General features: G+C 41.9%; 1 protein-coding gene across 3 annotated transcripts in view; it reads left to right on the plus strand.

Moving 5' to 3' along the window:
* Positions 1–12,489, plus strand: part of OLFML2B (olfactomedin like 2B) — a 581,670-nt gene that overhangs the window by 357,247 nt on the left and 211,934 nt on the right. For all 3 annotated transcript variants that reach the window (XM_069737200.1, XM_069737201.1, XM_069737199.1), the window contains one exon: positions 9,303–9,473. In XM_069737200.1, coding sequence (XP_069593301.1) covers positions 9,303–9,473 — 171 coding nt within the window. The remainder of the gene's footprint in view (positions 1–9,302; positions 9,474–12,489) is intronic.

Raw genomic sequence — 12,489 nt, forward strand, 5'->3', positions numbered from 1 at the left:
CTGGTCTCTAATCTGAGCTGCTGTTAACCTGCGATTTCTGAGGCTGGTGACTCGGATAAACATCCTCAGAAGCAGAGGTGACTCTTGGTCTTCCTTTCCTGGGGTGGTCCTCATGTGAGCCAGTTTCTTTGTAGCGCTTGATGGTTTTTGCCACTGCACTTGGGGACACTTTCAAAGTTTTCCCAATTTTTCGGACTGACTGACCTTCATTTCTTAAAGTAATGATGGCCACTCGTTTTTTTCCTGCCATAATACAAATTCTAACAGTCTATTCAGTAGGACTATCAGCTGTGTATCCACCAGACTACTGCACAACACAACTGATGGTCCCAACACCATTTATAAGGCAAGAAATCCCACTTATTAAACCCGACAGGGCACACCTGTGAAGTGAAAACCATTCCCGGTGACTACCTTTTGAAGCTCATCAAGAGAATGCCAAGAGTGTGCAAAGCAGTCATCAAAGCAAAAGGTGGCTACTTTGAAGAACCTAGAATATAAGACATATTTTCAGTTGTTTCACGCTTTTTTGTTAAGTATATAATTCCACATGTGTTAATTCATAGTTTTGATGCCTTCAGTTTGAATGGACAATTTTCATAGTCATGAAAATACAGAAAAATCTTTAAATGAGAAGGTGTGTCCAAACTTTTGGTCTGTACTGTATGTCAGTGACACACACACACACACACACATATATATATATATATATATATATATATATATATATATATTTTTTTTTTCTTCTGTAAAAATCAACCCGCAGCTGTCTGCATAGCCTTTTCTGGCTATTAATTATAAGGGGACCCCACGTCATTTTTTTTGGGGGGGTGTCCCATTTTAATACCCAGTAAAGGCTAAATATACAGCTGCTGACTGAGATTCATAGCCTGTGAAAATCCATGGGTTTTAACCCCTTCCTAAGCTATAAACATGGGCCCCCAGTTGCTGGCTTTCCCTCCCTGCTGGAGAAAATTACGCGGGAGCCCACACCATTTTTTCCCCAAAATGATTCTTTTATTAAATATGTACAAGTCCCATAATTTGCACACACACTTTACTAATTGTATTGGTCACACACATCTATATATGAAACTATTCTGCATGTATTTACTGTATGTAAACCATGTCTCCTATCCTGTCAGCTCCTGCATTGATTTTACAGAAGCCGACAAATGAATTACCAGCTAATCTTCTACCGGCTAATCTTCTATCTATATTTCTATGCAATATAAATATGTGTGTCACTGACATATATTATATATACTGTATATACAGTTAGGGCCAGAAATATTTGGACAGTGACACAATTTTCGCGAGTTGGGCTCTGCATGCCACCACATTGGATTTGAAATGAAACCTCTACAACAGAATTCAAGTGCAGATTGTAACGTTTAATTTGAAGGGTTGAACAAAAATATCTGATAGAAAATGTAGGAATTGTACACATTTCTTTACAAACACTCCACATTTTAGGAGGTCAAAAGTAATTGGACAAATAAACATAACCCAAACAAAATATTTTTATTTTCAATATTTTTTTGCAAATCCTTTGGAGGCAATCACTGCCTTAAGTCTGGAACCCATGGACATCACCAAACGCTGGGTTTCCTCCTTCTTAATGCTTTGCCAGGCCTTTACAGCCGCAGCCTTCAGGTCTTGCTTGTTTGTGGGTCTTTCCGTCTTAAGTCTGGATTTGAGCAAGTGAAATGCATGCTCAATTGGGTTTAGATCTGGAGATTGACTTGGCCATTGCAGAATGTTCCACTTTTTGGCACTCATGAACTCCTGGGTAGCTTTGGCTGTATGCTTGGGGTCATTGTCCATCTGTACTATGAAGCGCCGTCCAATCAACTTTGCAGCATTTGGCTGAATCTGGGCTGAAAGTATATCCCGGTACACTTCAGAATTCATCCGGCTACTCTTGTCTGCTCTTATGTCATCAATAAACACAAGTGACCCAGTGCCATTGAAAGCCATGCATGCCCATGCCATCACGTTGCCTCCACCATGTTTTACAGAGGATGTGGTGTGCCTTGGATCATGTGCCGTTCCCTTTCTTCTCCAAACTTTTTTCTTCCCATCATTCTGGTACAGGTTGATCTTTGTCTCATCTGTCCATAGAATACTTTTCCAGAACTGAGCTGGCTTCTTGAGGTGTTTTTCTGCAAATTTAACTCTGGCCTGTCTATTTTTGGTATTGATGAATGGTTTGCATCTAGATGTGAACCCTTTGTATTTACTGTCATGGAGTCTTCTCTTTACTGTTGACTTAGAGACAGATACACCTACTTCACTGAGAGTGTTCTGGACTTCAGTTGATGTTGTGAACGGGTTCTTCTTCACCAAATTAAGTATGCGGCGATCATCCACCACTGTTGTCATCCGTGGACGCCCAGGCCTTTTTGAGTTCCCAAGCTCACCAGTCAATTCCTTTTTTCTCAGAATGTACCCAACTGTTGATTTTGCTACTCCAAGCATGTCTGCTATCTCTCTGATGGATTTTTTCTTTTTTTTCAGCCTCAGGATGTTCTGCTTCACCTCAATTGAGAGTTCCTTTGACCGCATGTTGTCTGCTCACAGCAACAGCTTCCAAATGCAAAACCACACACCTGGAATCCACCCCTGACCTTTTAACTACTTCATTGATTACAGGTTAACGAGGGAGACGCCTTCAGAGTTAATTGCAGCCCTTAGAATCCATTGTCCAATTACTTTTGGTCCCTTGAAAAAGAGGACGCTATGCATTGCAGAGCTATGATTCCTAAACCCTTTCTCCGATTTGGATGTGGAAACTATCATATTGCAGCTGGGAGTGTGCACTTTCAGCCCATATTATATATATAATTGTATTTCTGAACATGTTTTTGTAAACAGCTAAAATAACTAAACTTGTGTCACTGTCCAAATATTTCTGGCCCTAACTGTATATGTATTCTATCTATTCTATTCTAACCTGTCAGTGTGATTTTACTGTAGCAGCATATGAATTGCCGGCTTTCCATTAGACACCGGTGCATAAAATCGGACAGCACTCACATGGTGCGAGTGCTGTGTGATTTATTCTCGCACCCATTGACTTGCATTGGACTCACTACTCGTTACGAGAACCCGAGTATTAGGACCTACTCGTTACGAGTACAGCGCGTCCGAATATTTCACTACTTGCTCATCCCTAGTCTTGGGTCTCCTGACTCCATGCACAGAGTCTGTGCACCACGGTCCATTCTTGGACGATGAAGCATGGATGTATGAGTTTGCCTAATAAGTAGTAATAGGGCTATGGTCCCACGGTGCGCTTTTGACTCTGCATATTTTTGAGGCATCAAAGTACAGTATCTTACAGTTCCAGCAAAGTGAATGGGATTTATGGAAATCCTATGTCCGCTGTGCTTCTTTTTAACCCAATATAAACAGACCTGCCGTGCGTTTCAAACGCGCAACATGTCACTGTCTCTTGGGAGTACACTGAGTTTTCTGTGCAGATTTTCCCCATAGACCTGCATTAGGTTTGGAAATTCCGCAGGTAAAAAAATGCACATGTGTTGTAAATGCGTTTCTGCAGTATTAATATATCAAAAACGCATATAATCCGCACCTACCGTAAGTATATAAATAAAGTTTTGTCAAAGCTAAATTCCATGAACTATCAAAAACAGAGCATGACATACAAAAGAGACAAAAACTGCAGTCAAAAACATAATAAAAAAAGTTAAAAAAAAACTAATGCTATAAAAAACATAAGCAACCTAATTTAAATAACAGGTGCAGAAATGGTGCAGAAATTCTGCAACACCAAAAAGTCAACAATGAGTTCCCACAATGATTATTCAGGGAGTGTTTGATGTTGCAGCGTTTCTGTAGGATTTCTGTACCTTTTAGGTCATTTGATTTGTTTGCCTTTTTTCATTGTGTTTTTGTGTGCCTTTTTTAACATGTGGTTTGATCGTGCTTTTGATACCGTAGCTCTTGTTTATTTTTGGTGTGTGATATTCAATTTACATCCTAATAGTTGTTTTTTTTCAAATACCAACATTTCATGTGCAGATTACATGCGTTTTCAGTGCATTTCCACTGTGAATTTTCGGCATCTATGGAAAAAATCTGCACATGAAACTCAGAGTACCCTCAAGGGAAATTTACATTTTGTGGATTTAAAACAAGCACTGCAGGTCAGATTATACAGAGTAAATAAAAGCACAATGGCCATGAGATTTTTATAAATCCCATCCACTTTTCTAGAACTGTAAGATGCAGCAAACACATTATAGCCTACGGAGTCTGTGTTTTCTACAGGTAAAAAACATATTTATAATGCATTTGTGGCGCCCCAGGGTCCTGGTCGTCACAGTAATGTCACTTTCCTCACGGGGAGAGTGGTATTACGTTTGGAGGCAAGAAAGGATAACTGTCACCAGGTAATCACAAGCATGCAACATATTCACACTCTAGGCCACAAGGGGGAGCTTTTGGTCCTATTACTAGGTGACTCCTATATATATATATATATATATATACACACATACACTGTGGTTTTGGAGGGAAAGGAAGAGAGTTCCTCAGTCTGTACCTCAGAGAAGCTGAAGAGAGTGTCTACGGAGCTGCAGCTCCCGGGAAGAGACACATAGAAAGCCGTATATGTTGCAGTGAGTGTGCAGGAAAGCAAAGCACAGGAGGGGATACCAGAAGGAGACCAGCCCCAAGCAGGCTGCCTCCTTCTGAGGTGCAGGACACCGGTAGCCAGAACACCGAGGTTGTAAGGACCTCCACGCCTTACATCAGAGATCGGCAGAACAGCTAATTGCACGTTACCTGTCCGCACCTACACCCAGGAGGCATGGTGACACCCCAAAGAGCCGGGTCATCTAAGAGATCCTATAAACAGGCTCAAGTCACCAGTCATACGGGTTTTGTCCTATCCTATCTGGGGGGCAGAGAGAGAGAGATAACATCTGTGAGGACCTTATGTGAAGCTTAGCAGTAAGGGACTGCACCACTACAGTGCAAAGGAAGGCTTATATTTCCACCTGAACAAGGGGAATCCGGACTTGCCTCCAAACCAGCCAGACCCTGCCTGCCCTATGATCTGGTGCCCTGGACTGTGGCTGCTGAAACCAACAGTAAACAAGGTAAAGAGACTGCAAACCTGTGTCTTCTTTCTTCTCTGCACCTCTCACCATACCACCATCTACACACCGGGAGCCCTGGGGACATACTTCACCTATGGGAAGATATACTATCTAGCTGCCATAACATCACCCCAGAGGACCCCTTAAAGCAGCGTCGGTCCCCACTGACCGAATACCACAGGTGGCGTCATGAACAAACTTTATCCCTTTAAAGACCTTTCCCTCTAACGTTGGTGCCCAGGGCGACGGACCGGGTCACCCCCGTGACATCCCTTTTAAGTACGGGACCCGGTACCGAGTACCCCAGCCCATGGGGTGCTCCACATTCCCACAGCAGAGCAACATTAATGATGCTTGTAATCTGTACATCTGTACGTGACTGTATCAATAAAGTTTGTAAAAGCCAAAGACCAGGAAATACCAAAACAAAGCAGTTTTATTTAAAGCATGACATACCTAAAAGGAGATACATTTTGCAGCTTCAAAACCACAGTACAAACACTTACAAGAAAACACAAGTAACCTAATTTTACCTTAAAATGTGCAGAAATGGTGCAGAAAAAGTCACCAAATAACTCATCGTGGGAATGTAGCCTTAAAATCGTGGTAAAAACACAATAAAAAAACTTGTAAAAAAAACAGACTAAAAATATGTGAACACAAAACACCTTTTAAACTTAGGTAAGCTTGCCTACTGGAGTATTTGAAGCAGAAGACGGTTCAAGAAATGCTGAAGTTTTTTCCTGAAGTGTTCTTTTGTGTTTTTCGGTTAATTTTTTTCGGTGACCAGAAAAATGCCCACAGGAAAAGTGCCCACAGGAAAATTGCCCACACAGAAAATTGCCCACACAGAAAATTGCCCACATGGAAAATTGCCCACACGGAAATTTGCCCACACGGAAAATTGCCCACATGGAAAATTGCCCACATGGAAAATTGCCCACATGGAAAATTGCCAATTGCAGCATCAAAAAGTTTCAGATCCATGATATTTGAGGTGCAAGGTGAAGAATGCCCTCAGAAAATTGCCCACAGGCTGAATTATAGGTTAAATGCTCTGTAGGACAGGGGGATAGTATATGCATGTATACTTGAGATGCTCTGCAGGGCAGAAGAATAATATATCATTATAGGTGAGATGCTCTGCAGGGCAGAATAATATAGAATTATAGGTGAGTTGCTCTGCAGGATAGAGAATAGCAAAGATCTATAGGTTAAATGCTCTGCAGGACAAGGGGATAGTATGCAGATATACGTGAGATGCTCTGCAGAACAGAGAATAGTATAGAATTATAATAGAGATGCTCTGCAGCACAGAAGAATGTCGGCGAAAATTGCCCTCATTAAAACTACCGACAAGTTTATTAAGAACAGTTTATTAAGAAGTTCTAATAACAACAATAACTTAAGTTTATTAAACAATCATTGAACACCTGCAAATAATTAGCTGCCGGGTGATTGTCCTTGACTTCCATGGGCTCCATTGAAATACAGCACAGCACAACACAGGCAGCAAAGAAAATGCAGAATGGATTTCAACAAAGGTCTCTGGGCCCAGTTTACTTCTCCAGGTTCTACAGGTTCGCTTCACTCATCCCTATTCCCAGAGTACGGATTCTGTTCTTAGGAGTTGTCATTCCACTATGCTCACAATAATTCCACTCTCAGTGTGGTGTGTCTGGTCCTAGAGACCCTTATTCCACTCTCAGTGTGGTGTGTCTGTGCCTAGAGACCCTTATGCCACTCTCAGTATGGTGTATATGGGCCTAGAGACCCTTATTCCACTCTCAGTGCGGTGTGTCTGGGCCTAGAGACCCTTATTCCACTCTCAGTGCGGTGTGTCTGGGCCTAGAGACCCTTATTCCACTCTCACTGTGGTGTGTCTGGGCCTAGAGACCCTTATTCCACTCTCACTGTGTTGTGTCTGGGCCTAGAGACCCTTATTCAAATCCACTCTGCATGTCCTTCCATCCTAGGCCTGCCTGCACCTGCAGTATATGTGTATGATACATAACTAGGTAGGGTCTGTTCACTCTTACTCTTGGCAGCCATAAGTGGACAGGGAAGGAAGTGCAGGCCCCAGATTCACTGCCGCTGAAGTCAATGGGAGAGCGGAGCTGCTATGGCACTTCCGCTCCTCTGATAGATTCTGACAGAATCTCACCTTTTTGCGGTGCCTTCTGGGCTTCCAGGACCATCTATCTCAGCCAGCAGCACCCTGCTTTTGGTGGGCACCCACTGAGATGATAATGTATTAGATCTGACCTGCAGTCCCATGTAACTCCACAGATAATACAGTGATTCTTTTGTGGGTACAGATAGCAGTGATGGCTCCTCTGGATCACACTGCTGCTGGCTCTGCATGTGCTGCTGTTCTGGGCTGGTGGGAGGAGTAAGGCAGAATCAGTGAGAGATGAGAGCAGGCTAGATCTATCTATTGCTGAGAATGACAGACTGCTACAGACCACAGATCTTCACCATGTTTGCAGTTTTGCACTAGGTCAGCTGTAAATCACAAGTTGATCACACATCATGTGAACATCCTCACCTTTCACCTCAAATATCAAATATCTGAAACTTTGTGATGCTGCAATTGGCAATGTTCCATGTGGGCAATTTTCCATGTGGGCAACTTTCCGTGTGGGCAATTTTCCATGTGGGCAATTTTCCGTGTGGGCAATTTTCCGTGTGGGCATTTTTCATGTGGGAAATTTTCATGTGGGCAATTTTCAGGGAACCTGGAGTCATGGTTCAAAATGACCCATATGAGTTTTCAGATCCATGAACATCCCGGACGGCACACAGAAGCCATCCAGGTGCTACTCGTGTGCTGTCTGTTTTTAACCCTTTCAAGATCTTGGGATTTTCCTTTTTTGTGTTATCGATTTTTGCTCCCCTTCTTCCCAGAACCGTAACTTTTTCATTATTCAGGCCATATGGCAATTTGTGGGCACCATTGATTTTATCATACATTGTACTGAAAAATGGGAAAAAAAAGTCTAAGTGCGGTGAAATTGAAAAAAGTACAACTCCACAGTTGTTTTGGGGGTTTTTTTTACCATGTTTTTGAAATGCTAAAACTGACATACCAATATGATTCTCCAGGTCATTACAAGTACGCAGATACCAAACATGTCTAGGTTTTATTTAATTTAAGTTGCGAAAAAAATTCCACAGTTTGTTAAACAAAAAAATGGCGCCATTTTCCAAGACCCGTAACATCTCCATTTTTTGGTGTCTGGGACTGGATGAAGGCTTATTTTTTGCATAACCAGATGATGTTTTATTGATTCATTTTTGGGGTAGATACAATGTTTTGATCGCCTGTTATTGCATTTTATTGCAATGATGCGACGACCAAAAAGCTGTAATTCTATCGGTTTTATTTTTTTTCGTCACACCGTTTACCGATCGGATTAATTCCTTTTACATTTTGAGAAATTGGGCGTTAATAAACTCAGCAATATCAAATGTGTGTAGTTTTATTTTTCTTTTTGTTTTATTTTGAAAAGACCACAAGGGTGATTTGAATGTTTATTTTTTTAATTCTTTATTTATGAAAACATTTTTTTACACTTTTCACTGAATTCAGTAGTGTCTGTAGGAGACTTCAGGTTGCAATCATTCGATCATTTACGTGTAGCAAAAATGATCATTTACTATGAATGTCATCTGCAATGACAGGCATGGGGGTCTTATGCAGACCCCTGGCTGTCATGCCAATCTATGTGACAGAGGCACAGATGGGTTTGTGACACGCTGCCATTAAGTGCAAATCAAATGCCGCTGCAAGAGATTGACAGCGGCTTTTAACATGTTAACAGCTGCGGGTGGATCGCAATTCCACCCTTGGCTGTTAGGGTTCACATGACAGCAGATCAAAAATCTCAATGCCAGAGCCCGCCTCAAAGAGAGGCAGCCTATAGGCAACATACCTATACGTCATAGGTCGTGAAGGGGTTAACTTTGGAAAATCTGTTCTAGCACACTTAAAAGTTGGCCTCTTGTTTTACACATGCGAGTAGAAAACAAATGTCTAAATGGTGCCTTAGAATTGTCTCCCATGGTCTGTTAATGTTTAAATGTGTGTCACAATGTTGCCAAACTATTTAATTCAACTAATTTAGCATCTATGTACTAAAGTATTAATTTAAATTGTCTTATATGATACAGGTTATTTCTAAAAATATCACAAAACAGCAAGAGAAAATTAAGGACAGAGTGGATGAAATTCTGACTGGAATGAATAAGAAAGAGAAGGAGAATGTCACTGTTGATGAAAATCTGCAAAATATTGGTACAATTCTACAGAGAGATGCAGCTGCAGTCTTCAGTTATACACATGTATGTATGTGAGCTGATAATGATAATGAATAACTTCTACTGTGGGAAACTATAAAGGAAGCAAACTAGGTTACAGATGTAGCCAAGGTTACTGAGCCCTATCTCACTCGAGAGGTCAGATACTGTAAGGTAGCACAAGCTATTCAGCTATGTAAAGCTGGATGTCATAACACTACACTTTATTGTGTCATGATATCCCAGTGCTGCATTATCTAAGTCAAGTTAACTATTGCCAAGTCTATAGTTTACTGCCAATTGTCAAGAATTACAAAGAAAAGTTAATAAATTACCTAGGTTTGCCTTAGTGTGACTGCAGACTTCTGAATTGTGACAGCGTGTAGTGTGCATATTGTCATGATTCCCTGGAATTGTCAGTTCAAATAAGCAATCATATGACTGCACGTAAAAGTTTTTCACACATAGTAACATACTTTTTAAGGTTGAAGGAAGACTTTAAATCCATCTAGTTCAACCCATAGCCTAACCTAACATGCCCTAACATGTTGATCCCGAGGAAGGCAAAAAAAACCCATGTGGCAGAGTAAGCTCCACATTGGGGAAAAAAATTTCTTCCGGACTCCACATACGGCAATCAGACTAGTTCCCTGGATCAACGCCCTATCAAGGAATCTAGTGTATATACCCTGTAACATTATACTTTTCCAGAAAGGTATCCAGTCCCCTCTTAAATTTAAGTAATGAATCACTCATTACAATATCATACGGCAGAGAGTTCCATAGTCTCACTGCTCTTACAGTAAAGAACCCGCGTCTGTTATTATGCCTAAACCTTCTTTCCTCCAGACGTAGAGGATGACCCTTGTCCCTGTCTTAGGTCTATGATTAAAAAGATCAGCAGAAAGGTCTTTGTACTGTCCCCTCATATATTTATACATTAAAATAAGATCACCCCATAGCCTTCATTTTTCTAAACTAAATAGCCCCAAGTGTAATAACCTATCTTGGTATTGCAGACCCCCCAGTCCTCTAATAACCTTGGTCGCTCTTCTCTGCACCCGCTCCAGTTCAGCTATATCTTTCTTATACACCGGAGACCAGAACTGTGCACAGTATTCTAAGTGTGGTCGAACTAGTGACTTGTATAGAGGTAAAATGATGTTCTCCTCATGAGCATCTATGCCTCTATTAATGCATCCCATTATTTTATTTGCCTTTGCAGCAGCTGCCTGACACTGGACACTAAATGCGAGTATGTCATCCACCCCAGAGGTGTATCTAGGTTTTCTGGCACCCAGGGCAAGAATTCAGTTTGGCACCCCCTCCCACCCTTCCCCCCAGCACATATGCAGTTTGCACACTTAGTCACGCGCCAACGGCCTGCTCTTCCTAATTCTCTCAATGTTCAGTGAAAAACAGAGAGAAGCAGGAAGAACACCTCATTGTCACGTAACAGTAAGTATGAAAATCACATATGAGTGAAGTGGCCATGTGATGACTGCTGGAACCTGAAAGCAGAGCTGGATCCTGACAGGATATTACACGTTTTTAGGACTGGCTACAGGGCTTCATTTTATAATTTAGATGAAAGTCTGCAGTCATTCTATGTGACTGTAGGCTTCTGAATTCTCTCAGCACAAGCACTGATTCTTAAAGGATTCTCTCTTGCTGGTGGCAAGAGTGGACGGTCATGACAGCACAAGTATGGGATTTGTATACTTCTGGCCACATTCCGACTAGGCCTGCCTGACCTCAGTCAATTCATTTTCATTGAGTGAGGCCACACATGTCTAGTCAGCAAGTGACTACATGTATACAAATTGCCAACACCAGAGAATCCTGACAGCGTGCAGTGTGCATTGTGAGAATTCAGAAGTCTGCGGTCACAAAGTATGACTGCAGACATATCACAAACATTGGCAACCCCTTTAATGCTGTTAACATAAATAACAATATGAGAATTAGTCAGTATCACAAAAAAAACACATTTACATCCAGGTACCTGATAGATGACGTTGTCTCTGGAGTTGCTTCTTTCTTTTCATCTTCATCTTGTCCAGATGCCATGATGACTCTTCTCGTTCACAGCCAGAGCTCGTTTCTGCAGACTTCCATCTTCTCCAGTCTACTGCAGCATATCCCGACACAACGCCCTTAAAGATAGCAGTGTTATTATAATGCTCCTGAATAAAAATACCTGCCCTAAGCTGAGCCCCTGAATAAATAATTGCCCCTCACTATATTCCCAGCACATAATATGACCCTCACTGTTCCTTATGGTACATGCCCTCCACACTGCCCTCTCTCTTTTCCATACTTCACACTGTCTTCTCATACTGTGTCCCTCCTATGGAGCCCAGTGTCTCTACTGTGCACGTTCATTACACTCCTCCTACTTGGCATACTGTCTCCTCCTGGCTGTTACTCTCACACTACTCAGTATCTATTCTGTGCCCACTCACACTTTCCTCCTCCCATACTGTCTGAACACATTTCTTGTAGCCTCCTCATGTACATCCCCCTGCTAACTATACTGTCTCCTCACTTATATACCCCTTCGCTCGCCATATTTCTTCCTCACACATCCCCCTGACTCCTCATACTGTGTCCGCACACATCCCTTTACCCTCATTCCCCATAGTTCATCCTCACACATCCCATCACCCTCGCTCCCAATACTGTGTCAGCACACATTTTTCCCTTCGCTACTGTGTCCACCCCCATCTCCCCACTCACCCTCCACAGAATATATTCACTCCCCTTCCGACAGAATAAATGCATTCCCCTCCACACAGAAAATAAATCCATCCCCCTCCACACAGAATAAATGCACCCTGCCAAACACTCAAATAAATTACCGCACCCCCACGTACAAACTGAATAAATTCCAAGCCCCCCACACACACACTGAATAAATCCCCCCACACACACTGAATAAGCACACACACACACACACTGATTAAATCCCCCCACGCACAATGAATAAATGCTCACACACACACATTGAAAAAATCCGACATCCCCCCCCACACACACACACTGAATAAATCCCTAATCA

The sequence above is a fragment of the Ranitomeya imitator genome, chromosome 8 (assembly GCF_032444005.1).
Source record: "Ranitomeya imitator isolate aRanImi1 chromosome 8, aRanImi1.pri, whole genome shotgun sequence".
NCBI classification, from domain to species: Eukaryota; Metazoa; Chordata; class Amphibia; order Anura; family Dendrobatidae; genus Ranitomeya; species Ranitomeya imitator.